A 23557-nucleotide genomic window follows, 5' to 3' on the forward strand; every position below is an offset into this window, starting at 1 on the left:
GTCTCTCTCTCTCTCTGTCTCTCTGTCTCTCTGTCTCTCTGTCTCTCTCTCTCTCTCTCTCTCTCTCTCTCTCTCTCTCTCTCTCTCCATATATATGGTTTTTAGCTAATCTTCAGGTAAACTTTACTGCAGTTCAGAAGGCATTCCAAGAGCTCGCCTCGGTGACTGAGTTGTCCTGTGTCATTTCCTTCTCACGCCCTCAGCTGTCCTCTATTCCTGTGGTTTAGGTCCCTTTTTCACTTTAGTCTGCTCAGCAGCCACTTTTCATTGACTCTCGCGAGGACATACATCATCAGAGCTGCACTTTTCAACCTCGTCCACACCAGCTTTCACTGGTGTACGTGCCCACAGCATTCTGGTTTTCTCTGATTGTGTACAGTCAACATTTATTATTTGTCAGTACTGTCCTTATTTATTTATTTCATCCCAGGGGTGGAATTTAGGACTTTGTGCTTCCCAGGCAGGCTGTGCCACTGAGCTATTGCCCTGGCCCAACAGTGTATTTACAGTCACCATCTAAATGAAGGCAGAGATGCTGTTTATGTACTAGTTGCTGGAATAGGTATGTGTTGATTCAAAATGAAGAATCAACATCCGCTCTCCTAGTTGAAAACCATTTGAACCTGGTCATAGTACCTATGACCTACACTCATCCCTCGCTTAGAATTGCCTTTCTTGTCTTCATAGTTTCATTAAAGATAATATATTGTCATAATTCAATACTGTGGTGTGGGTATGTTTGTAGACACATGCATCCACGTATACACATGTGCTTATGTGTACAAAAGCAATCCACAACACCAAAGCTCGTAAATGACTTTTCTTAATCCTCCTTTCAGTATCTTTCTGCATAAAAACACACGTTTACACAAATACAAAAATGTATCAGATAAAACTTCACATCAGTTCACTGCAACTTTTAGTTGTTTTCTGAGCAATTATTTATCTCTGAGCATGCCCGTATCTTTTAGTCATACAGTAATAACTTCACTGGGTTGTGTTCGGCATAAATTAAAGGACACTCTTCAAAAGTCTCCAACACTCGCACACACAGGAAGCATTTAATTTGGGTTAGTTGCTATTTTCTACATGACAGCGTTGACCCAAAGCTGACCTGTGCTGTCTGAAGTGAGCTAACTAAAGCCAAGGGCTGAGAAGAAAGGCTTGTGGTATTTCTTAAAGCAAACCCCTAGCTTCTCTGTGACAGAATTCTGGAAGAGCTATCAGAACCAGCACCCAGCTAGCAGTTCTAAGCGATCTGTCACTTTGAATCAAAGTCAGTGAGCAGCCCTTCCAAGTAGTTACACTTTCTTTGGAAAAGTGCTGTCTACTCAGTGAAAGTTGAACTTCATCTCTCCATATGGAGATCTTTCAAGTTTTGGCATTATCCAATCCCTTGTCCCCAAAACACACTCACATTTAAGCATGGAGACAGGTTTCCTTCTTCTGTTTGGAGACCTGCGTGGGTCACACTGTTTAGGATAAAAGCCAAGCTCTTTAGCTAAAGGTTCTCCCCTCAGCTAGCCAGTGCTCACTTCAGTCTTCATCTATATTTCTCTGTCTGGCTGATGGCTGCCACATATTCAGTGAGAGACTATTTTACGTCAGGCATCATCTTCCATGTTTGGGAAAAAAATGATAAAAACAGAGTTTAAAAAAATTAAAGAAATACAAAAAGAGGACTTAGTAGTTTAAATGTATTAAGGCTAAAGGGGAAGGTTACACCTGAGCAAAATAAAGAAGGGTAAGTGAAAATTACTCAATGGAAGAAAGCAGAATAAACACATTCTGGGCAGAATACAGAGCCCATGCAGAGACAGGAAGGAGTAATACGGGGCTGTGCATGGACACTGTCATGGTTTGTGCGTACTTGGTCCCCCAAAGCCTCGTGCAGGCAATGGGCCACGGTTCTAGGGTTTGTGATTAATTCATGATCCAGCGCTGGGATTATGGGTGTGATTACTGCTGGGATTATGGGTGTGAGTACTGCTGGGATTATGGGTGTGAGTACTGCTGGGATTATGGGTGTGAGTACTGCTGGGATTATGGGTGTGAGTACTGCTGGGATTATGGGTGTAAGTGCTGCACCCAGCATGCAGCAGAGAAGGAGGAGAAAGGCTTGCTCTCTGTTGCCATTCTGCCGCTACTCTTCCCTTTCGCTCTTTTGCTCTTTGCCACTGCCATGAAGGGTTGTTCTCTGCCACGTGCCGCGCCGTCGTGCAGCCAGCGGAGTAGAGACTGAAACCTCCACTCACTGTGAGCTAAATAAACCCTTCTCTCCTTCAGTTTGGCTGTTGGGTGTTTGTCTCAGCAACGACAGAAGAGTAACTGAGACAGATACAAATTATAACTGGTTTTGTTAGTATAATGTAAAATGAGAGGTAGAAAGCGACAGTGACTGAAATTAGAGCAACTGTAAACAAGTGAGGGAGAGAGGAAGCCCTGTGTATCATTTTGAAAATCTTAGAATGAGTCCACAGAGACCTGAAGGCGGGCACTGGGTGCCGCGCTGAGGACACGCCGCCCTGAAAGCAGCTCGGCAGCCTTCGAGAAGCGCGAAGAGACGCGACCACTACTCTCGCCTCCCTCCAGCTTCTCTCTCCTGAAGGAGCTCACTAAACTCTCACTGGCAGTGGAACTGGCGCAAGCAGAGCTTCAGGATTTGCCTCCACATGTTACCATTACAGCGTGACTTTTTATCTCATGATCTTTTTTTTTTTTTTTTTTTTTTTTTTTTGGTACGATGAATCAAACTCCTAAACTTGTGCTTGCCTGAGAAAAACTGTGCTGCTGGGCTTTATCCCCGGCCTTCTAATCGTACTTCTCTAAGTCTATCTGCTTATTCATTCAATCTGAAGTGAAACTACACAGGTATATCTACCTCTTTGGGGCTTATTTTCTTTATAAAATCTCCTATATCATTTAAAACACACACACACACACACACACACACACACACACACAAACAAACACATGAACACACACACACACACAAACACACGACTTTTATTAGTTTTTTATTATAGAGACTTCAACCTTAGACCTGAAATAAGAAAGAAATATATTTATTTTCCTTTCATGGGCAGTAAGATAGGAAATATATGCCAATTTTAGATACATTATCCAATAGTAGATAAATAGCAGAGTTAGAATGATACAGAATAAATCTGGGGAAGAAAAATCATTTGTCACAACAGTCAAATAGGCAGCTGTACAAATGGAGAGGAGGGAAGGAAGTTTAGTGTGGTTAGCAACTTAAATAATAAAGCTAAATAAATGGTTGGACATTGTGTTCAAGAATAGAAAAGAGTCTAGATGATTGATTTCCTTTTGATTCAGGCATCGAGGGGTGGTGGTGTCATTAACTGAAAGAGGAGACAAAGTAGATTTTTTTAGAAAGCAAGGTCCCCATAGCTCTCTGTAGTTCAGGCTGGTTTTCAATTCACTATGTAGTCTATGCTGGCCTCAAATTTATGGCAGTCCTCCTGCCTCAGTCTCCCAAGTGCTGGGATGATAGGTGTGTACCCTGCTGAGGAGATACGATAGGAAAAGCATATACAGTGCTACTTTAGTTCGCAAGCTTAATTTGTCTCAAAATTCTACAAAGCATGACCACATTCATGTTTGTATAGGAAATAGAAGTCCAGTTGTTTGGATTTTGGGTCACCTGAGGCAGACTTCAAAAACAAAAACAAAATTTTGCCAAATCTTCTGTTTGCAAGCCACATTATTCACACAAACAAAAGCATTACTGAACCAAGGTAAAGCTGTGAATGGTTTTAAAGGCTATGATGGTGAAGTGATGAGGTGTGGACATGCTGTGTTGAAATATCCCTGGGTTAAACAAGTAAAGACATTCAGCATTTGGTAGAGTCATGGTTTGAAAGTTTAGGGAAGGAATACAGGGTAAGCTGACTATTTAAAGTCAGTAGTATGTGGGTAAGAGTCCAAACTGTTAAAGAAAGTGATTTCACGTGAAAGAACTGCCGAAGTGAGAGACCAAGAGCAACTGATGGTGCCAAGAAAATATCAATTTTCAATGATTAATGGTTAATGAAATGTAATAGGCAATATCACAAAACAAAATAAGTGAGAGAAACCTCTATTGTGACATGGCTGGCAGAGCAGGACACTTCAGAAAAGTGGGTAGCACCAAGTTCTTTAAGTTGAGCAGAAATGTTTAAAAAATAAGGGTGAGCAACTGATCATTTGGTTTGGAGTAAGGCAGACACCAATATTTTCCTAGGGGAAGGAAACTCACAACCTGAAAGGTACCTAGAATGAGTTTGTGTTTTCTACAACCAAAGAATGAATTTTAGGAACAAGCGGTGATTAAAGGCAGAATATTTATTGGAGAAAAGAAAGCTCCTGTCCAAGAAAGGGACAGAAGGGGGACTCGAGTGGGTTTCCACACAAGCTGTCTCTTCTAGGGATTTTTTTAATAGAGTAAAACCATGTAGTAAGGCAGGTTTAATGTGGAGAGCGTGGGAACTCACACATGAGGTGGGACAAAACTATGGTCAACCAATAAGGTTACAAGCACCATTGCTCAGGTAAAATTGATTAAATCCAGGACAGAATGGGGAAGAGAGTCACATAACAAGTGGGCATGAATATAGAACAGGAGTGTATCTGCCATTCAGTAGCAGCTGGATTAGTGACTCTTCCTGGCTTCCTCAGGGTGACGATCAGTCCTAGATGCTTATTTTTAAGGAGGTGAGCATTTGTTCACACTTTGGTCTTTAAGTCTGGCCCAAAGAGGGAGCATCCATCTCTCTTACAGTTGCAAGGTATCTTGTCTTCCCTACTATCTCGTTCCAGGGCTTAGCCCTGTCTGACTGCCTATAACATTTCTACCTAATTCAGCTGCCTACAACAGTATCATTTCCCAGAATGTTTCCAATAGCACGGTAAAAGCAACATACCAAGTGTTTTGAGTAATCAAGTGTGACCAAGATTGAAACAGAAAATATTTGTTATTTAAGGAAGTTTGGTAGATTTCATTACAATGAAGTGAAAATTTTTAAATGGGATGATCCATTTTTACAGAAAAGAATTTAGATAAGACACAGCAAATACAAATGGGCACACCTATTATACCTGGCAAAAATAACTCAGTAACCATTTCTCAGTCATCTCTATGTTAGGAGATTAATAGCTGAAAACAGTAGTTCTTCCTAATATCATTTTATTTTTCTTCTTCAGGGTGATCCTCCTGTTTTTCAGCCCCCCCCCCCAGTGCTGGGATTATAGACGTGTGCCACCACACCCTGACTCTGTTGCCAGCTCAGGGTGTCCTGGGGTAGAACCGGCATGGCATATGAAACCGGGGATCAAACCCTGGTCCCTGCAGTTGCCAAAGCAGCCACTTGGTCCACTAAGCTATCTCTCCAGCCCTCATTTTCATTTTTTTTAGAAGTGAGTTTCAACTCATGTCTCATGATTAAAATTTTGCTAAACCCCTAAAGTTAATTATACTTTCCCCTTTCTTTTCCCTACACTACTTTGGTTATTTCCTGCTTTTATTACTGCCTACAACATGTTATATGTTCCCATACTTTTCTCCTACTGGATTATCAATTTCTTAGAAACTCAGATGGAAGCAGCTCATTTGCCGTATTCAGCTCACTTTACGGCACAATCTAAGACCTTAGTTGTCAAATTAGCTAATTCCTACTTGATGATCTCAAGGCATCTGAATCTGATCAAAACTAAACTAATCTTTGGTCTTTATGAACTAGCAGATTTATTTCTCACCTATTAAGGCAGAAAATCACAGCCTTCCTTCAAAACTTCTGAGTCCATTTAATCCATACGTCTTGTGGATTATATAATTTACAGCATACAAGCATGCTAAGGGCATAAGCCCTAATTTACAGCATACCAAGCATGCTAAGGGCATAAGCCCTTCTTCGTTGTTGCTGTTCCAGACACCAAGCGCCCTCGTTTGCAGCGGCAAGATAACGATTCTGTCTGTCTGTCGGCTTCCACCCTCCATCTCCCTCCAAATTATTACCCCTCACAGCATCCAGAGTGCTATTTTCTACGTACATTTCCGATCTGATTTTGTGTGTGCACTGAAGTTCCTCTAACGTTTACCGATTTTAATTAGCAATGAAGCACTGTAATCCTCAGCAAGCCCTCCTAGGTTGCACATTATCTAGCCTCTGCTGCCTTTCTGGTCTCTTCTGGAAGCATGCTCTTGGCTTTCCACATCAGTGCTGTCCTGTGTGACTGTGGTTTTTCTTGGCCAAAAATGCCCTTCATTTGCTAGATATTTCTATTTCTCACGCAGGCCTGCTTTTCCCTTCTCCAAAAAGATCTTTCATAGCTACAGTGTGCTATTATTTTCATTTTTAAAGCCCTATTTTTACTTCTATTTATTTATTGAGTTACTTACTTTGGCCAGCTCAGCCTGCCCCTAGAGCAGGGCTGGTGTGGCATGTGGTGCTGGGGATCGAACTGTGGTCCCTTGCACCTGCCCAAGCTTGCCTACGCAGGCGCTTTAGACCACTGAGCTCTCTTGCCGGCTCTAAACCCCTATTCTTTTATTTCATATTTATTAACACAATTTGTCAGTGTATGTGTTTAATTCTTCTCTTTCCACCATGTGGTAAATATATGACTATTATATAGGGAACAAATGGAATTTATCATTTCTTAGTTTAATTTCTATAGCACAAACTGTTACACTGAAAATAATAATAGTAAGCATATGTATTAAAGCAGTGAAAGAACCCATTATGTTGCCTCTCAGGAGGCTGATCTATTGGTTTAGTATGCATGTAGTTCTGTTACTGCAGGTCACCCATCTGCATAGAGTTGGGAAAACGTATGTTCCAATATGACACCACGTTAGAAAACAGACTTGAGTGTGGGCATGATTCCCTTTTCTACGTCGGGATCTGGAACCACAGGCACAGCCCTCGCGACAAGGAGCTTAGCAAGATAGCGAACAGGAAGGTCGCTCCAGACGTTAGAAATATTCAGGTTAAAATTAGAGGGAAAAATACAATGGGCTGAATGTGCATGTCGCTAACACTGATACTCACTTTCTCCTTTAGAGAACCCATCATGACATGTTTTCTCTTTCCGGCATTCTAATGCTGTGTGCTTTTGCACATGCACACAGAATAGTTAATCTATTCCACCAAATGCAGTAAAGGCTTCGTGTTTGGCACTCAATTCTGGGCAGTCATAGATGACTGAGTAAGAGCTACATGAAGCTTGTTTAATGGGTAAAATTAGCACTAAAATGCTACCACAAGACTCTTAGAGATTTTATTAGATCAGATTTTTAAAAGAAAATTCAGTAAAACTACCAATCATTAAAAAATCCTAATGTGAAGAAGTCTCAACATGTTCAGGACCGTACGATTTTTATAACTAAGTGCTGAAGTAAATGAATAAAAGTGTTAGGTATAATCAGCTATCTCGTCAGGATGGAGTCGGACACTGATGACCAGTCTCGTGTCCTCTCAAAGCTCTGGGCTGAAATCCTTCTAACTGTGAAGCCAGTCGAAGGGCTGGCGCCTGTGCCCCGAGTGCTGCTGTCAGCCTCTAGGGACTGCTGCCTCCTTTCTTACACAAAAGTCTGTGTTCAGTTATTACATTTTAATCACAGTTTTACTTTTCTTTTTCATCTGCTTCAGTTATTTTAAGATAAAGGGCGCAGCTTAATTTCTGTCTTTAATTCATTAATAGGCAAATACGTACATGAAATGAGAGCACCGAGAAGATGGAAAGAGGCATCTTCGGCTTTGCATTGTGAATGTAAGAAGTAGTCATTAAATATAGAACAGAAACCACAGTGGTATGCAGGAACATCCTTTGGAATAAAAACCATAAGCCACGGCAAAACGTAAAGGAAATAAGGAAGCAGAAGTAAGCCTTGCCCAATATTAGTAGGAACACACCCTTATCACTTGATGTTCCCGTTTCACTTAAGGAAAATCATTAGGACAACCAAGGCACTGGCCAAACATTTACCTAGTTAGAGACTAAATTTTGCCCTTGTATGTGTTGCACCATCTGATCATTTTCCTAGTTAATACTCTCTTTCTAAACCTCAAATAGCACACTGAACCAGCGAGTTTTTGAAATTCTGCATCGATCTTGAACTTGGGCCAAGGACCTAGCAGACAGCCTAGAAGTTGTGATCTAACTTGGGAGACAACACAGAGCAAAAGCAGGATTTGCCCTAAGCTCTACGGGTCTTCACGATTGGGTCAGGCTTTGCGGAGAGCTGTGTTCCCACTGGAATTCTTGCCTACATAGATAAGATCATCCAACACGAGCATGCTTGGAGAAGGGACCCTCTTCTTCTGTGTATGTGTTGTTTTAGCTCATTTTAGAGGGAGGTGCTGGCACTGTGAGCCCCGTACCTGTCAGGTCGTCTGTGGGCCAGGCCCCCAGCTGGCATGCCTTGCAGGTGTACTCATCGAAGACATACTCATTCTCCTTGCAGGGAGTGCAGGTCCAACAACAGCTGACTTCTCCCTTCCGAATCACCTAGGGAAAGGTTTACAATTTTGATTAATTCTTTTTTATTTTATACATTTAGTACAGGGACAGGACATATGGGGTCTACAGGTGTCACTACGTAGCTCGGACTCGTAGTGATTCTCCTGTTTTCAGCCTCCCAAGACTGGGATTACAGGTGTGTGCCACCACACCCAGTCTCGATCGCCCTCTCAGCGCTCCCTGCAGGTGGGGCCAGCATGACACGCTGTGGATCAAACACCAGCTGCTGAGCTCTGCCTAAGCAGGCGCTTTAGTCCGCTGAGCTACCTGGCTGGCCACACCGATAATTATGCAAAAACTGAATTTTCACCAGATTACATGCCTCTTTTCATGAATTTACCTTGGCTTTCTGCCACTAGTGAAATAATTGTGGCCAGAAAACATCGCACATATTTCATCTTCAAAAATCTGTCAAAGTTTACGAAAATAATTTAAGAATTATTTTGGTAGAAAGAACAGAAAAACAAAAGGTTTTTAAATAAAATCTTTCTCTCTCTTCCTCCCCCTCCCACCCCCAGGGCCTCTGCACTGAGTAGAGATAATTTCTTTGTCAGGTTCAATAATTCAGCCCATGGTGTTCATATTTGGTGGCTTCACTTTGCTTAGGATGACGAAAATGTTCACTGAGATGACTTCATGTACCTCTTCATTCATTTGATATTTTTTTAATACAACAGAAAGTAATTGAAATAATTTAACACTTGAAGGAGTCCCATATGTTAGCTTTTAGAAATGGATATATCTTTCCCTCCATCACCACCACCGGTGCATGAACAGTTTCTGTGGAATACACAGAGACTTCATTCAGCGTTCTTTTTTTTTTTTGTGGAACTGGGGATTGAACTCAGATCCTTGCATTTGCCAGTCAAGCACTTATCCTACTGAGCCATCTCCCCGGCCCCATCATTCAGCGTTCTTATAAACCATTAAAACAGCAGTGAATGTACTGTATATTCCACATCTTAGATATTGGCTGTATTAATGTACTTGGGTAACAATACTGTCTAAATACATAAGCAAATACAATTGTAAGTGTGTATCTTAATTATGTTTTGTATCATCCCTCACAATGACTCTTACAACTGTCCTGGTTGGGAATAGTGACAATAGAACCTGGAACATCTTTCCCTAAAATTATTTAATAAATGAAGCAAAATTGCTAATTAGGTCTGTGTAATATAGCAAAAATGTTCTTCATTGTTGCAACATGCTTTGTGCGTGCTGTAGTTTGTGCTACCATTACATTATATCATTTGATTTTATTTATTTCACAGGAAGAGGCAAGCTGCAAGGTTATCAGTTAAGACGCAGAGCTCTTTTGTCACTTTATTTTGTTTTATTTCTTTTGCCACTTTATGTCGGGAGTTAGCACACTTTTACTTCACATAGCCGGATAGCAACTATTTTGGCTTTGGGCCGTACAATCAGTGTTGGTATTCGTCTTTGTATTGTTGCTACAGTTTCATCGAAACAATCACAGAGAATGTTTTAAAAAGTGAGCTTGGTTGTATTTCAATAAAACTTTATTTGTTAAAAACAAGGAGCAGACTGTATTTATCCTGTGGGGCAAATGTTCAACCCTTTGTATATAAGGTAACAAAACAAACAACTTTCAGGTACTTAAGAAAGTTTTAAACCATTTAGCAGATAATGAATATTTATCTTTTTTGGTGCTGGCTTCCTTTCTTCTAGTCCCGTGCTTTGCAGAACTCAAGAACCAGGTACCTTACTACCAATACTGAAGTATTTCTGTTTCAATCACACATCTCAAATGTGCTGTAAACACATTTGTTGATTGAAAAATAAATAAACAAGGTAGATTGTTTCCTTGCCTGAAGAGACACTATGTACTTATTTCATGAAAAATTAATTCCTGTGCTATTTCCCCTGCTAGGACAATCAGGAAGAAATAGTTACACATCAACAGCTAACGTGCTCGCCCTGTAAATTTCATTTTCAACCTCTTTGTCATGGCTGTTTATTGTCTGGAAGCATAGATACATTAAATATATATATATACAATATATTATATACATATAATATCTTGTTCATTTATGATCTCCTTCCTCTTGTTAATTAAAAAAGTAGCTAGTGATTGTCAGCCCTGATGATGTGCAACCGTCAGGCGACGCAGACTCCGTCTTACCTTGATCTGGCCTTTCTCGCAGGGCTCGCTGCAGACGGATCTGATCATACTGTTTTTCTTGGACCACACCTCATCATCATCCATTTTTAGTTCTCCATTGTCCCAACTTCCAACATTGATATAATCAAAATAATCTTTGCTCATTTCCTTGAAATTCATTATTTCATACCTTAGGAACAAGAAGGTAGCAGTCACTCAGCTAAGCGCATAGCCGTGTGTGAAAGTACAGCGGACTTTCTTTCCCCCAATATACCTATATTTATATAAGCAATGCTGAGATTTTCCATGGCATTGCATTTAGGATAAAAGAAAGCCTGTCTGTTTCCTTGTCTCTTCAGAGACCTTTTCCTTTTTACATTCAAGCTTACACCTAGAACAGAAAATAATCCCATGTGACAAAGCTAGTTCACCTCAGCTGGATGAAAGACAGTTTTGAAATAACTTAAAGGAGCTTAAACAAAACCTTCTGAGAAATGATAGCAAGGGTTTCCTCTTCATTCAAGTAATGACATGAAATTTTTCCTTATTAATCAAATGAGAAATTTGGTTAAACTTTGTTTTTTTTCCCCCTAGCATTAGGGAACAGAGTGGAAATTTGGATAGGATGAAATTTTTATTTTTCATAAATGACCCTGTATCAATGATTAATATATATTATATAGAAGTGACTTTTTTTTTTCTTTTTTTGTGGAACCAGGGATTGAACTCAGGCCCTTGCACTTGCCAGGGAAGCACCCATTCTACTGAGCTGTCACACCAGCCCAAAGTAATGGTTTTAAAAATCTGAAAGTAGTTTCTAACACATCTAGTGTGTTGAAAAGTAATAGAAGAGAGAAAAATTTTGTGAGTTCTCAGTCTTCCTTATCCACTGCTCTCACAGAGGAGAGCAATATGCACAGAGGAGAAGCATATACACAGAGGAGAGCATATACACAGAGGAGAAGCATATACACAGAGGAGAAGCATATACACAGTTTTGCATATACACAGAGGAGAAGCAGCATGCTTATTTCAGCCCTTTCCTTCTATTTCCAGAAAAGCACTTCTGAAATAATTGAGGCCACTGGGTGCTCATTGCCAACATTCGTCCGTCTGTACAGGCAGGTCAAGGTTGCATAATGTCTTCCCACCAAGCTCTGTCTTCTTCATACCCCCGCCCCAGTATTTTCAGTCCTGACATCCAAGCGCAGAAATGCTGCCTCCAACTTTTCTTGCCCATTATGCTTAGTTATCTGGAAATGTGAATGGACAAACCATTTTCTAGCTCTTGGGTGCTAGTGATCAGGTTACCCTGCACAACACTGTGCATACGCTATACAGAAACTGAGCAAGCCAACCTGGCCCCAATCTATTGAAGCTATATTGTAGCATTCTGTTTTATTTACAATCACTTTTTTTTTTTATTTTAGTGTCCTTTTTAGAATACTGATTCATCCTTATATTTTGTTAGCTGATTGGTAGCTTAAGAATACCTTGCATTTTTGGGGTTGGGGAGCTAGCTCAGGGGACTAAGTGCCTGCCCCGCAAGCACAAGGATCTGAATTCAGGTTCCTGGTACCATATGCTGCACTGGCCCTGGAACTCAAGGTGCACCACGCTGACCTGGAAACCGGGCATGGTGTGCACACCTGTAATCCCAATGCTGGAGAGGCTGAGACAGGAAGATCACTACGAGTCTGAACTGCATAGTAAGACCCTGTATCAAAAATAAATAAATAAATAAAAAGTAACACCTCTTTCAGAATAAAAGAATTATCCTGCATTTTTATTTGAAATCATTAACATTTCTGGATAACTGCCTAAATTCCATTGTTAAATTAAAATTCATAATATACTTTCTTACATGCAGTCACAGGGATCAGATGTTACTGTGCATGTGGTGACTTGCACAGAACAAAGAGCTAAAAAGAACTTAAATGTTGTGTCACTGGGTGCTCCACACATTTAGCGTTCCAAGTCTTTTTTTTGGTGGGAGGCTGCTCAGTGTGCCCTGGGGCCAGGGCCGGCACAACATGTAGTGCCGGGTATTGAACCACGGTCCCTGCGCATTGCCTAAGCTTGCCTAAACAGGTGCTTTAGACTGCTGAGTTGCCTCGCTGGCCCCAGGGCATTCTGTGTCTGAAAATGTGACTTGCTCACAGAGAACAAAATTCTTAGTTTAGGAGAAAGAAAGAAATATCAGCGTCAGGAGGCTTTCTTCTCTGCTGGTCATGATTTGAAAAGGTAGCAAGGTTTCATTGCTTTCTTGAAAAATGAGCTCTCAGCCCCATTTCTACCAATTCCTAACTGAGAGAGAGAGTGTAGTCCAAGCTGTTCTTTTCCACGTAATGGAACTGAGGCTCAGAGCAGTTGGTTAATAAATACGACCAGGTTGCAGAAAATGCCAGAGAGCTCAGTCTTATCTAAGCATTTAGAATTCAAGTCCATTCTGCTTTCTTTATTTAATTAGTTCAACTCTGTTCAGGACAACTAAGAGAGTAACTCTTTATTGATTAAATATCATATATTATAAGGTTCTTATCTCTATAAGGATGGCTCTAAACTTTATGCATCAGAAATGGTAAAAGTTGCCAAGCATGGTGGTACACACCCATAATCCCAGCACGCTGGAGGCTGAAGCAGGATGATTCCCTTGAGTATGAGAACAGCCTGGGCTACGTAAGTAAGTTCAAGGCCAGCCTGAGCTACACAGTGAGACGCTGGCTCAAAAAACAAAACAAAACAAAACAAAACAGAATAGTAAAAAGTGAAAGGATGCAGCTTTTAAAAAATTGAACATAGCCACTGTCTTAGTTACTCTTCTCTCATTGCTGGGACAAATACCTGACACCCAAAATGAAGGAAGGAAAGGTTTATTCAGCTCATGCTTACTAGAGGTTTCAGTCCATACTCAGCTGGCGCCAAGGCAGAGCGGCACATGGCAGAGGGCAAACTTTCCAGGTGGTGGCAAATAGCAAGAGCACAAGGGAGGGGTAGCAGCAGCTCAGGCAGCTGCCTTCTCTTCCCTCCTTACATTGTAATGCAAATCACCCGCCCTGGGGTGACTTGCGGCAGCCACACCCACAGTAATCAATCCCAAACTCCAGAGGCTGCCCCAAGACTGCATGAGGCTTTGGGGGGGACAACTATACATAAACCATAACAGCAACTACAGAACTGAAATATCATATTTTAACACTTTCTGTTTAACGAATAAACAGAAAACGGATCTTCCCTTTGGAATTAGCCTTTAATTTTCTTGACAATTATTTCTTACCCAGAAGACAAACATTAAGCAAGAGTGTCGTTGATAGCTCTGGTTATGAAAGTTTATGATTGAATTTTAGAAATAAATTTCAAGAGCAATGTTTTAAGAAAGAAATAGATAAGAAATTTGACTACATGAAAGTTCTCCCATTTTTATGAATTATATTTTTAAAAAACTTTTTACAGGGACAGGGAGATAGCTCAGTGGCTTAAAGAACTGCCTGGCAAGCACAAGGTCCTGCGTTCAATCCCCAGTATCACCCCAAAAAATTATATTAAAAAACCCACTTTTTACAGATGCTGCATAGATTTTATTCTTTATCTAAATAAAAAATGAGTATTTTAATAACTTCTTTTTAATTTTAGTTAGGAATTGAAACAGTGGCTCTTGGCAATGTTTACATTTTATTGAATCTACAAGGTTGTGTTTTATTGTCCAATAAAGAGCAGTAAGCAGTTTAGTGTCTTGTTTGTTATTGACAGACTTGGTAACGATGCCATCCGCCCAGGACCAGTATTAGAAGCCAAGATCAAAGCGTCACTCACCACAGGATGTATGAGCACAAATTCTCCAGCTCAGCTTCTCCTTCTCCTTTTCTCGGCTCCCTCTCCACCTCCCACTCTTTGGTGTCTACATCTCCCTGCTCCATGGATCTTCCTCCTCCTCAGTGTGTCCCTGCATATTTCTTTTCTTTGCTTTTTCTTTCTTCCTTTTTTTTCTGTCCCTGGGATTGAACTCAGGACCTTGCACTTGCCAGGCAGGCACTTATTCTACTGAGCTATCTCCCCGGCCCAGCCTTTCTTTTCTTCAATAGCTTTCTCTTTCTGCTCTGTGCCCCCATGTCTGTCTCTTCCTTAACTGTTCCACATTTTAGAGCTGAAATAATCTGAATGATTTTTAAATCCATTTTCTATGTCATCAAAAGTCAACATATGTTGCAGCAACAAGAAGTTCAATAAAGTCTGTAACACAACTAGAAAAGTCAAGGTTCTGGTAAACAAAACTGTTACATTTCCTAATAGTAAGAATTCTGAAAACACGAGTGGCTAGCCAAAGACAGTGAAGAGGGCTGGAGAGTAGCTCAGCAGTCCAAAGCACCTGCTTAGGCAATCTTAGGCAGGCTCAGGGGTCCGCAGTTCAGTCTCTGGCATCACATGCCACTCCAGCTCCACCCTCAGGGTAGGCTAGGTCAGTCCCCTGCCCCCCAAAAAAAGACAGTGAAGAAGATCCTTTTTCCTTAGGGGCTGAGGAAAAGATGTCAGGGGAATGGAATAAGAATTGCGGGAGAGGACAGGGGAGATTGCTCAGTAGAATAAATGCATGCCTGGCAAGCACAGGGTCCTGGATTCAATCCCTGGTACTGAAAAAAAAATTGTGGGAGATAGCTGTGAAGAGAGTTTTCTTTCTTTGTTTCTTTCTTTTCTTTTTTTATTTTTTTTGTATTGTAGGGAAGGGTCTACAGGGTGTTCAGGGTCTCACTACTAGATCGCACTCATAGTGATCCGCCCGTTTATAGCCTCCCAAGAGCTGAGATTATAGGTGTCCATCACCATACCCAGTCTCAATTGCCATCTCAGTGAGCCCTGGGGGGTGGGCCTGACATGGCAGGCTCAGAGATGGAATCCCTGGCCCCTGTGCCTGCTTGCAGGCTTTTTAATCCACTGAGCTATTTGACTGGCCCCAAGAGTTTTAATCTTACAGTTGTCTCAGTTCATTAGATTAACCTCAGGTCATTAAAAAATGTTTCATATGCAAATTCATAAATATGGCAATGGAACAGCCATGGTACATAAAACAAAGCAGTTGCAATGAGCGGTGCCTTTGGAATTAGGTAGCTATAGGTTGAAGAAAGATCGCAGAGCTTTACCAAAAATATAAATAAAAATTAACATGAATACTTTTCAATTATACAAATTGAATCATTTCAAATGTAATATAAATAAAGTTATTTTAAAAATCTAAGATCAATCCTTATTCAATGATTTTTTTCACCTGAGCCTTTCTCTAGTTCAAAATTTTCTATTTATCTTCATTTATTTTTCTCTTTCTGTTTCTCTTCGGCCTTCTTTCAAGCTAAAGTTTTAAAATCCTTCTGCTATCATTTAGAGATACTTCTTTGTACTACAAATTTGGTGGCTGCTTAATAGACTGCTATCAGTGTTCTTCTACTTATTGTTGAATCACTTACTGCAAAGTTTGATATAAAATCTAACTATGTGTCAATTTCAAATATTTATTTTCAAATATTTTATAACCACATACTTAATGAATCTTCACCAAGTTTTAAATTTTGCTTCAAATACTTGACATTTAATTTGACATTTGCTCCTCATGTTTCCTCTCCCCAGTTGGGTTTATTTTAGTGCTAAAGAATTGTGAGTGGGGCTGGGGAGATAGCTCAGAGGCAGAAGCACCTACCTGGCAAGTTGCAAAGTCCCGAGTTCAGTCCCCCGCCCCGCATGCCCCAGAACCTGCGTGGTGGCGCACGCCTGTGATTCCAACGCTTGGGAGGTGGAGACAGGAGGATTGCTGTGAGTTCAGGACCAGCCTGGGGGCTACAAAAATGAGCACAAAGCCAGCCCAAACTGCATAGCAAGACGCTTTAAAAAAAAAACGAAACACCAAAAAGAAAGAAAGAATTGTGGGTGATAGTACTCTAATCAGAAGTGCCATTGAAAATATGGTGAAAATGTCCTCCCCGCCAGTATGCAGGTATCTGTGGCAGGGCGGAGTGCCTGCCCTGGCAGTTCAGGATCTTGCTGTTATGCCTCTGGTGAGCTTGTGGGATCTTAATTACCTCAGCCTCCTCTCGCTCCTTGCCCAGGGTGAATCTTTTGATCCAGCAGAAAGCATCTTACTCCACAGAAATATGTCTCAGGAGATGTTCCTACTTTCTTTTTTCCTACTTTTTATGCATATATTTATTTTCTTTTCAGCAGGGTCTTACTCTGCAGCTCAGACTCCTAGTGATCCTCCTGCCTCAGCCTCCCCAGTTCAGGGATTGCAGGCATGTGCCACCACGTCTGGTTTCTGGGCGGGCAGGGCATGAGGTGCTGGGGACCAAGCTTGGGGCCTTGAGCTTGCCATGCAGGTGCTTAGACCACAAAACTGCTATCTCCTCAGACCCACCTTTTTTTTTTTTTTTTTTAACTTTTTAATACCGGTTGATTAATGGGCAGTCTATTATCTAAGATAAGTTGAAAGCCAAGTAACTGAGTTAGAATCTTTATCATTTACTAGACTGTCTTTGGTTGTATTATTGAACCTTTGTAAACCTCAGTTTCTTCAGATGGAAAAAAGGATATTAATATTATTACTTTCTGGGATTAAAAAAATACCAGTTAATTTAATTTATTGTTTTAGAACACACAATCAATATAATAAATATTCTACATTCTGTCACTATGTCTGTTTGTCTGTCTGTCTATCTGCCTATCTACTCTCCCAGGCTGCTGTGCTTGTAAACATTTCTAACTTCATAAAGAAATATAGCTGGCTTAGTAGGAGAAACAAAAGCTGCCTTCAAGACCAACTTTGATAATTTATTATTACATTAATACAATATCTCTATTTAGCAGTACATGAGTGGACTAAAAGTCTAATCACCAGAAATTGTCTGCAAAATTTTGTGTATGTTATCCTGAAAGAATATCTGGGATTTTATCAGGGTCTCAAAGAGTTTCATGTTCGAAAGAAATTTAAGAGCCAGTTTCCTGCAAGACTTCTCTCCCTGCAAGCCTAGACTGCACAGGAGGGAGGTATGGCCTGTCGGACCCATCCCTCTTCCCCTGGACTGGAGCTGAGCCATCCGAGACCCTTCCACACTATCTGGTCTGTGCAAGTGGCTTGGGCCCTGCCATGAAAACTGAAATTGGTGGAGCTGCAGTCACCATCTATTAGCAAGTCCCAAACTGACATCAGCACTCTCAAGATGCACGCAGTGTGTGTCTGTCTATAGACATCTGAGCGTTGGCCTGGGTTCTGAGCATGAACAGTGAGCTCAAGGGCCAACCATCCCTGTGCAGATTGGCAACACATTTGGAGTTTCTTTTGAGCTTGAGCAAAAGACTGTATTTCCCCCCTGAACATCCAAAATGGAGAAGACAATATGTGAAAAGTCACCTTGACTTGGTACACAGCCTGCCTAGTGCAGTACTCCTCAAGTCTCTAGAACAGAAAGCTATCCAGGTTTTATCTCAGCTGTGTTACTGGAACCGGTTGGCGCAGAGCGTCCAGCTCGTGAGATGGTACCAGCTGTACCCAGGACACCTCCAACTCGCTTCACAGTGCAAAAATGTGCTAAACCAAGATTGCTGGCAGCAAGTGCGGGCCCATGGGGTGTGAGTGATGGAGGGCTTCATGGGGCCTTCGCTTGGCAGGCCTGCCAGCACTTCTGCAAGCACAGCTGCTGAGCATGTGTTCTGCTGGAAGAGCACTTGGAGTTTTGCAGTGGATGACAAAAGGACCCTGATTGTGCAGATGCAGAGCAGAGTGAAGAGTTGCCCGGCTACACAACCAAGTAGAATTTCAGTGAAATTCTAATCAGTTGAAACAACGCTGTGCAGGTTAGCGTAAGATTTTGGTGTACAAGACAGACGTATATGCTAATGAATTTCGGATACCTACTAATTTCTCCCAAGGCTGACTTGTAATTATGAGAAAGTTTCATATTTCTCCGGCACCTCTCTATAAATAATGAAAGGTGAAATTTCAGAGGAAAGGGCAATTTAGTTCTCAGCGAGGGAGAAGTTGCTCCAGCGGGAGGATAACAAAGTAGAATATGACTTATAATGCACTGTAAGTCTAGCAAACAATGCAAAGGCACCTTGACATTTTTAGGGATTACCAGAAATTGAATTGTTCCTGTTGCAGAATAGTTCTGTGGCCCAAGAAGACAATAGAGATTAAACAATAACATGATAAATACATTTAGAAATGACAGAGATGGCTTTCATTTCTTTATGATAAAACGAGTTTCCTGACACTGAATTTAGGTCTACGAAATGTAGCGAAGATTTCAAGAGGCTTTGGATCTCAGCATCAGAATGTTTTCTTAGTCACAGAGAAAAACGCACTAATGCCTTTCTCAGTATGCGATATCTGGGCTCAGCAAAGGATCCCTAACTAACTGCGAAGAACAGAAGCAGGCACCTCGGGATCAAGAGGTGGCTGTTGTTTAGATTTATTGTTGACAGAGGAATCGCAACAGTACCTTCCTGGGGAGTCTCCATTCTCATCAAATAGGATCGTATCTCCAGAAACCCCAGTAAAGTTGGTTTTCATCAGGGAGTCCAAGAGCTTCCGCCCATCGATTGGCTTCATTGCATCGCAGAGCCCCGCGTAGCCCGGGCAGAGGGCCATCTGCATGTTGTGGAGCCCGTAGGCCATGGAGTAGATAGCGTTGATCACGAATCCCATTTTGGAATCTTGCACGTGATGCGTTCTCAGAGTCAGAGAGCCTGTTGGGAGACAAATCAGGGATTACCTTGGAAAACAATTTTACTGTAATTACTTTCATGAGTCTTGAACAATTAGGGAATATTTCAGAGCAACTTATATGAATTAGAACCAGGTACAATATGAAAAAACACCTGCCAAATATTTGCACCTAGAGAAGGGCCCAGATCTGCTAACTGTATTCCAAGGATGGATACAGAATAACGCAATCTGTGCACCATGTATTTTCTTTAAAGACTTATTAATTTCCTTAGTGTCCGCTGTGACAATACACACTTGTAGCTTAGGAATTCTTAGCAAACATCCAGTTTCCAAACCATTAAGTCCTTTTCGGCTGAAACTAGATTGCTACCATCTGGCTTTAAAGTACTTATTTGATGAGTTATCTGTCATCACTTCCAGGATCAAAAGATATGCTCACCATAAACTGGCCTATTTGGAAATTATGAAATGTGATATTAAAACTCTGTTGCTTTATTAATTAAATAAACATTTATTGAATTCAGAGCTTATGTAGAGCTATGTGGTTGATGATCTAGATAGAATCTATCTGTAATTTATTAGAGTATTAAAGTATCAATATTACTAGTCAAAGAGTATTAGTATTAGAACATTATTTTATTAGAGCATCTCTAATTTATTTTGTCAGATTATTTACCTTTAATCTATTTCATCATTTATTACAGAATCCATCTCTAACTCATTTTTGCTTAAAATGAATTAGAGATGGATCCTGGACTAAAATAACTTCTCCAATAGCAGTATAATATAGCAATGATCTGACTTATTTTTTCATATTCAGAATATAAAGACAGGGAAAGCACGCTCCCTGGCACAGGCACTACCAGCTGCAATGACCCCTGGCATGCAACTTGAGGAGTCAAAGGAAGGCTAACTCTCACTGGCTGAGGGGAAGAGGAGGATATGAGGCAGGCGACACAGGGAGACGCTGTGTGATTTGGGGCTTTGGAAGGTTTTCCTTTTACTTTAAAAACTTTTACTTTGCCATGTGGAAAACAGAATGGGATGGGATAAAAGGAAAAACTTAGGGGATATTGCAACAGAGCACTGAGAGATGTGGTAGCTTAGTGCAAGGAAGCACTCTGATTACATTTTCAAAACAGAAAAAAGTAGGATGTGTTTCTGATTGTATTTGATATGGAGAGTTAGAGAAAAGGAAAAATCACAATGAGTCTGGGTTTTCAACTTAAGCATTAATGGGTGGGTTATAATGCTATTGTTTGAAACAGGAGAAAGAAGGTGGTGGAGCTGAGAATCAAAAGCACAGTTCTGAGCTGTTCAGCAGGGAAGCAAAGTGAGTTGGCCAATATAGCAGCCAAACAACAGATATTAGTGTCTTTCCTAGGCTGACAGCGGCAGAGACAGCGGGAAATATTTCGATTCAGAACCTGGTTAGAAAATAGACCTGATATGTCCAATCAGTTGACTCTCAAATAGCAGATTCCTGGTTGAATTTTTGATTAGACCTTTACAATTCCATTATTCTCAGGAGACCATCCTGGTGTGCTGGAGGCAACGAACATCTATAAGCTGCTTAGAAGTGTTCACCCAAACTAACAAACGTTATAGGAAAACAGATTCTGATGTTTGCTTTTTTAAATCTTCAGGATACCACAGTCATTTGTCACCAGGGAGGCAACAAACAGGCTCCCTGGGGTCAACCTTGACTCAGAAAAATGGTAACTGTGACCCAGGAAGCTGAAAACAAGAAATGGACTATACACCAGCATGTGGGGAGAGAAGGCCAGACTTCAGGCCTGGAAAGTCTCAGCACGGTTATTAGATAGCGTGAAGCCCATCTGGCAGCAACCAAGCTCAACTCTGCGGAGGGAAATGCCAAAAGCCAAACCAAACAATCAAACAAATGGGAGGCTGAACATTGTGACAGGACAGAGAGTTCAGCTTGGTGAGGTTTTATGAAACAGAGGGGTTCTGAGTGCAAGGGGAACATTCGTGGTTCCAGTTTCTCTTCCCAGCACAGTCCCCATGCCGGAAACACTTCCACTTGCTCACAGGCTGTGAGAGTAAGCAAGGCAGCGTAGACCCTGCTTCTGAGAGCTGGTCTGCAGCACTTGGGAACTTGAGAACACAACTTGGACTCAGAACAATGGAGACTGTGACCCACAAAAGTAAAAGCAAACAGAAGTGGAATATACTCTAGTGTCTGGGGACAAAAGACCAGCTGGCTGATCTGTCGACCGACTAAGCAAATGAGACGCTTGGCAGTTCGTTTTAGCTTTTTCCAGCACCATCATTTGAAGGTAGGATCAGGTGATGGACACCACTGTGAAATGAGTCTGAGCAGGATTTAAAATTAGCCAATTGGCTTTTGTGTTTACATAAGAGTGTGTCCCAGGCCTAGGCCCCTTGCCTGGAGATGAGCACCAGACTGATAGTAAGTGAGCCTCTGTCAGTCACCTGTCCAGTTGAGGCCTGTAGCGGCCTGTAAGACACTTCAAAAGACAAGATAAAGCTTCTCTTCCAAACCTAGTTTACTAAATAAAGACTGCAATTACAGCACCTCACTCCTGCAGTGAGTGTCAACCTGGAGATGAGGCAGTCTCCTACTTAGCATAATTCCCCACTTGTGGACGTCCTTGAAACAACTAGGATCCTGGTCAGTTCCTACACTGTCCTCAGAATCCCCTTCCTCTGTTTGGAAACTAAATAAATATGGGCTGCCTGAACTCCAGAGGCTTTGGATTCTTCTAGAGGGTTTTGATGCTCCTGGAGCCCTAAAATCATCCTCTTGTCTTCTCCAAAAGCCTTGGCCGTCTGCTTGTTTGGGAGGCTACAGGTCGGATCGGTCCATGATAATCAAGTGTGAGCCCGTCCTGCCACTGAGCACCTTGCTGTAGCACGCATGTGCAACCCTGGATGGGTAAAGCTTGGTCTGCAAATGGCTTGAAAGTGTGTCTCGTACTTGGGCAGATGCTGGAAAAGAGAGCTATGGATTAAAAAATTATTTTCACAACCCTCTTCATATGAGGTGTTTTCTCACAATAGAAATATGAAGGAAACGGTCGCCCCATTACCAGTGTCCCCTGTAAGAGCAGTATTAGACCTTTGATGTTTTATTGTGTGTGGGGGAGTATGTTCCGGTGTTATGATTTTTGCTTCTGTCGTGTCTGACCTGTTTTGTCATGTTTTCTTATATTAAGTGTTGTTCCATGTAGCTTTCTCACTTTATTGTTTTAAAGATTCATTAACTGAATTTCCTTCCCTTATCATGTTCCATTTATATTCTTTTCACTGTTCTTATTTCTTTCTCCTCTCATACCTTCTCATGTTTCTCTTCCTCAAGGCTTTATTGTTACACATAAATATTATTATTAATGTCCAATTTATTCTAACTGATCCTACCTTACTATTTTCTCCTTCCTTTTCTGAGTTAGTGTATATTAGATAGTTTTTAAGCAAGTTCATAAACATAGATTGAGGTGCGGTTGGTTCTTCAGATGTTGATTTTGCTCGTGGCTATTTTCTCCCTGTAAAGGAGTCCTAGGGACCTCCACGTGTCGACTGGTTGTGTTCACCTGAATACATGCGCACACCGTGTAGTGTGCACTGTGGCGTGGGAGCCACTTAAAGAAGGGACCTCTGCAAATGGTGTGAGTGACCTCTCTCTCTCTCTCGACTGATTTGAACACCAGGGATTGGGAGAAAATATAGCAACATCTGCTTGAACGTTTATAACTCAATAGTTGAAGTGACTAGCATGAGAGCATACTCATAGACACTGAAGTAGGTTAGATTCCAGCCAAAAATTTTTACTACAATTAGTATTACGATGGTAATAATCTTCTTTTGAGATGCGATCCCACTATACAGCCCATTCTGGCCTTGAACTTGCAATAACCGTCCTGCCTCAAATTTCTAAGCACTGGGATTGTAGATGCTGCTCGGACATGGTTTTTAAAGTTTGTGGTTGGGCCAGGGAGACAGTTCAGTGGCATAAACACCTGCTGGGCACGCACAAGTCCCAAGTTCGACCCCTGGTACCACACGCGCGCGCACACACACACACACACACACAAATGAAATTTTAAAATTTTATTAATAGATTTAAAGAATATACACAAGAGCACCTAAATAAATCAATTATCAAATGATCCATGACCTCAAAGATGATACAGATAAGAAACTGAGTGAACGAAGGAAGA

At 41.3% G+C, this 23557-nt stretch overlaps 1 protein-coding gene across 1 annotated transcript in view; it reads right to left on the minus strand.

Moving 5' to 3' along the window:
- The window catches only part of Grm5 (glutamate metabotropic receptor 5), a 585509-nt gene that overhangs the window by 70219 nt on the left and 491733 nt on the right, over positions 1–23557 (minus strand). Inside the window, exons 5-7 of the mRNA XM_004647439.1 lie at positions 19129–19375; positions 10670–10838; positions 8385–8511 (exon numbers count right to left, since the gene is read on the minus strand). Of these exons, the coding sequence (XP_004647496.1) occupies positions 8385–8511; positions 10670–10838; positions 19129–19375 (543 nt within the window). The remainder of the gene's footprint in view (positions 1–8384; positions 8512–10669; positions 10839–19128; positions 19376–23557) is intronic.

The sequence above is a fragment of the Octodon degus genome, unplaced genomic scaffold (genome assembly GCF_000260255.1).
Source record: "Octodon degus isolate 3935 unplaced genomic scaffold, OctDeg1.0 scaffold00306, whole genome shotgun sequence".
Lineage (NCBI taxonomy): Eukaryota > Metazoa > Chordata > Mammalia > Rodentia > Octodontidae > Octodon > Octodon degus.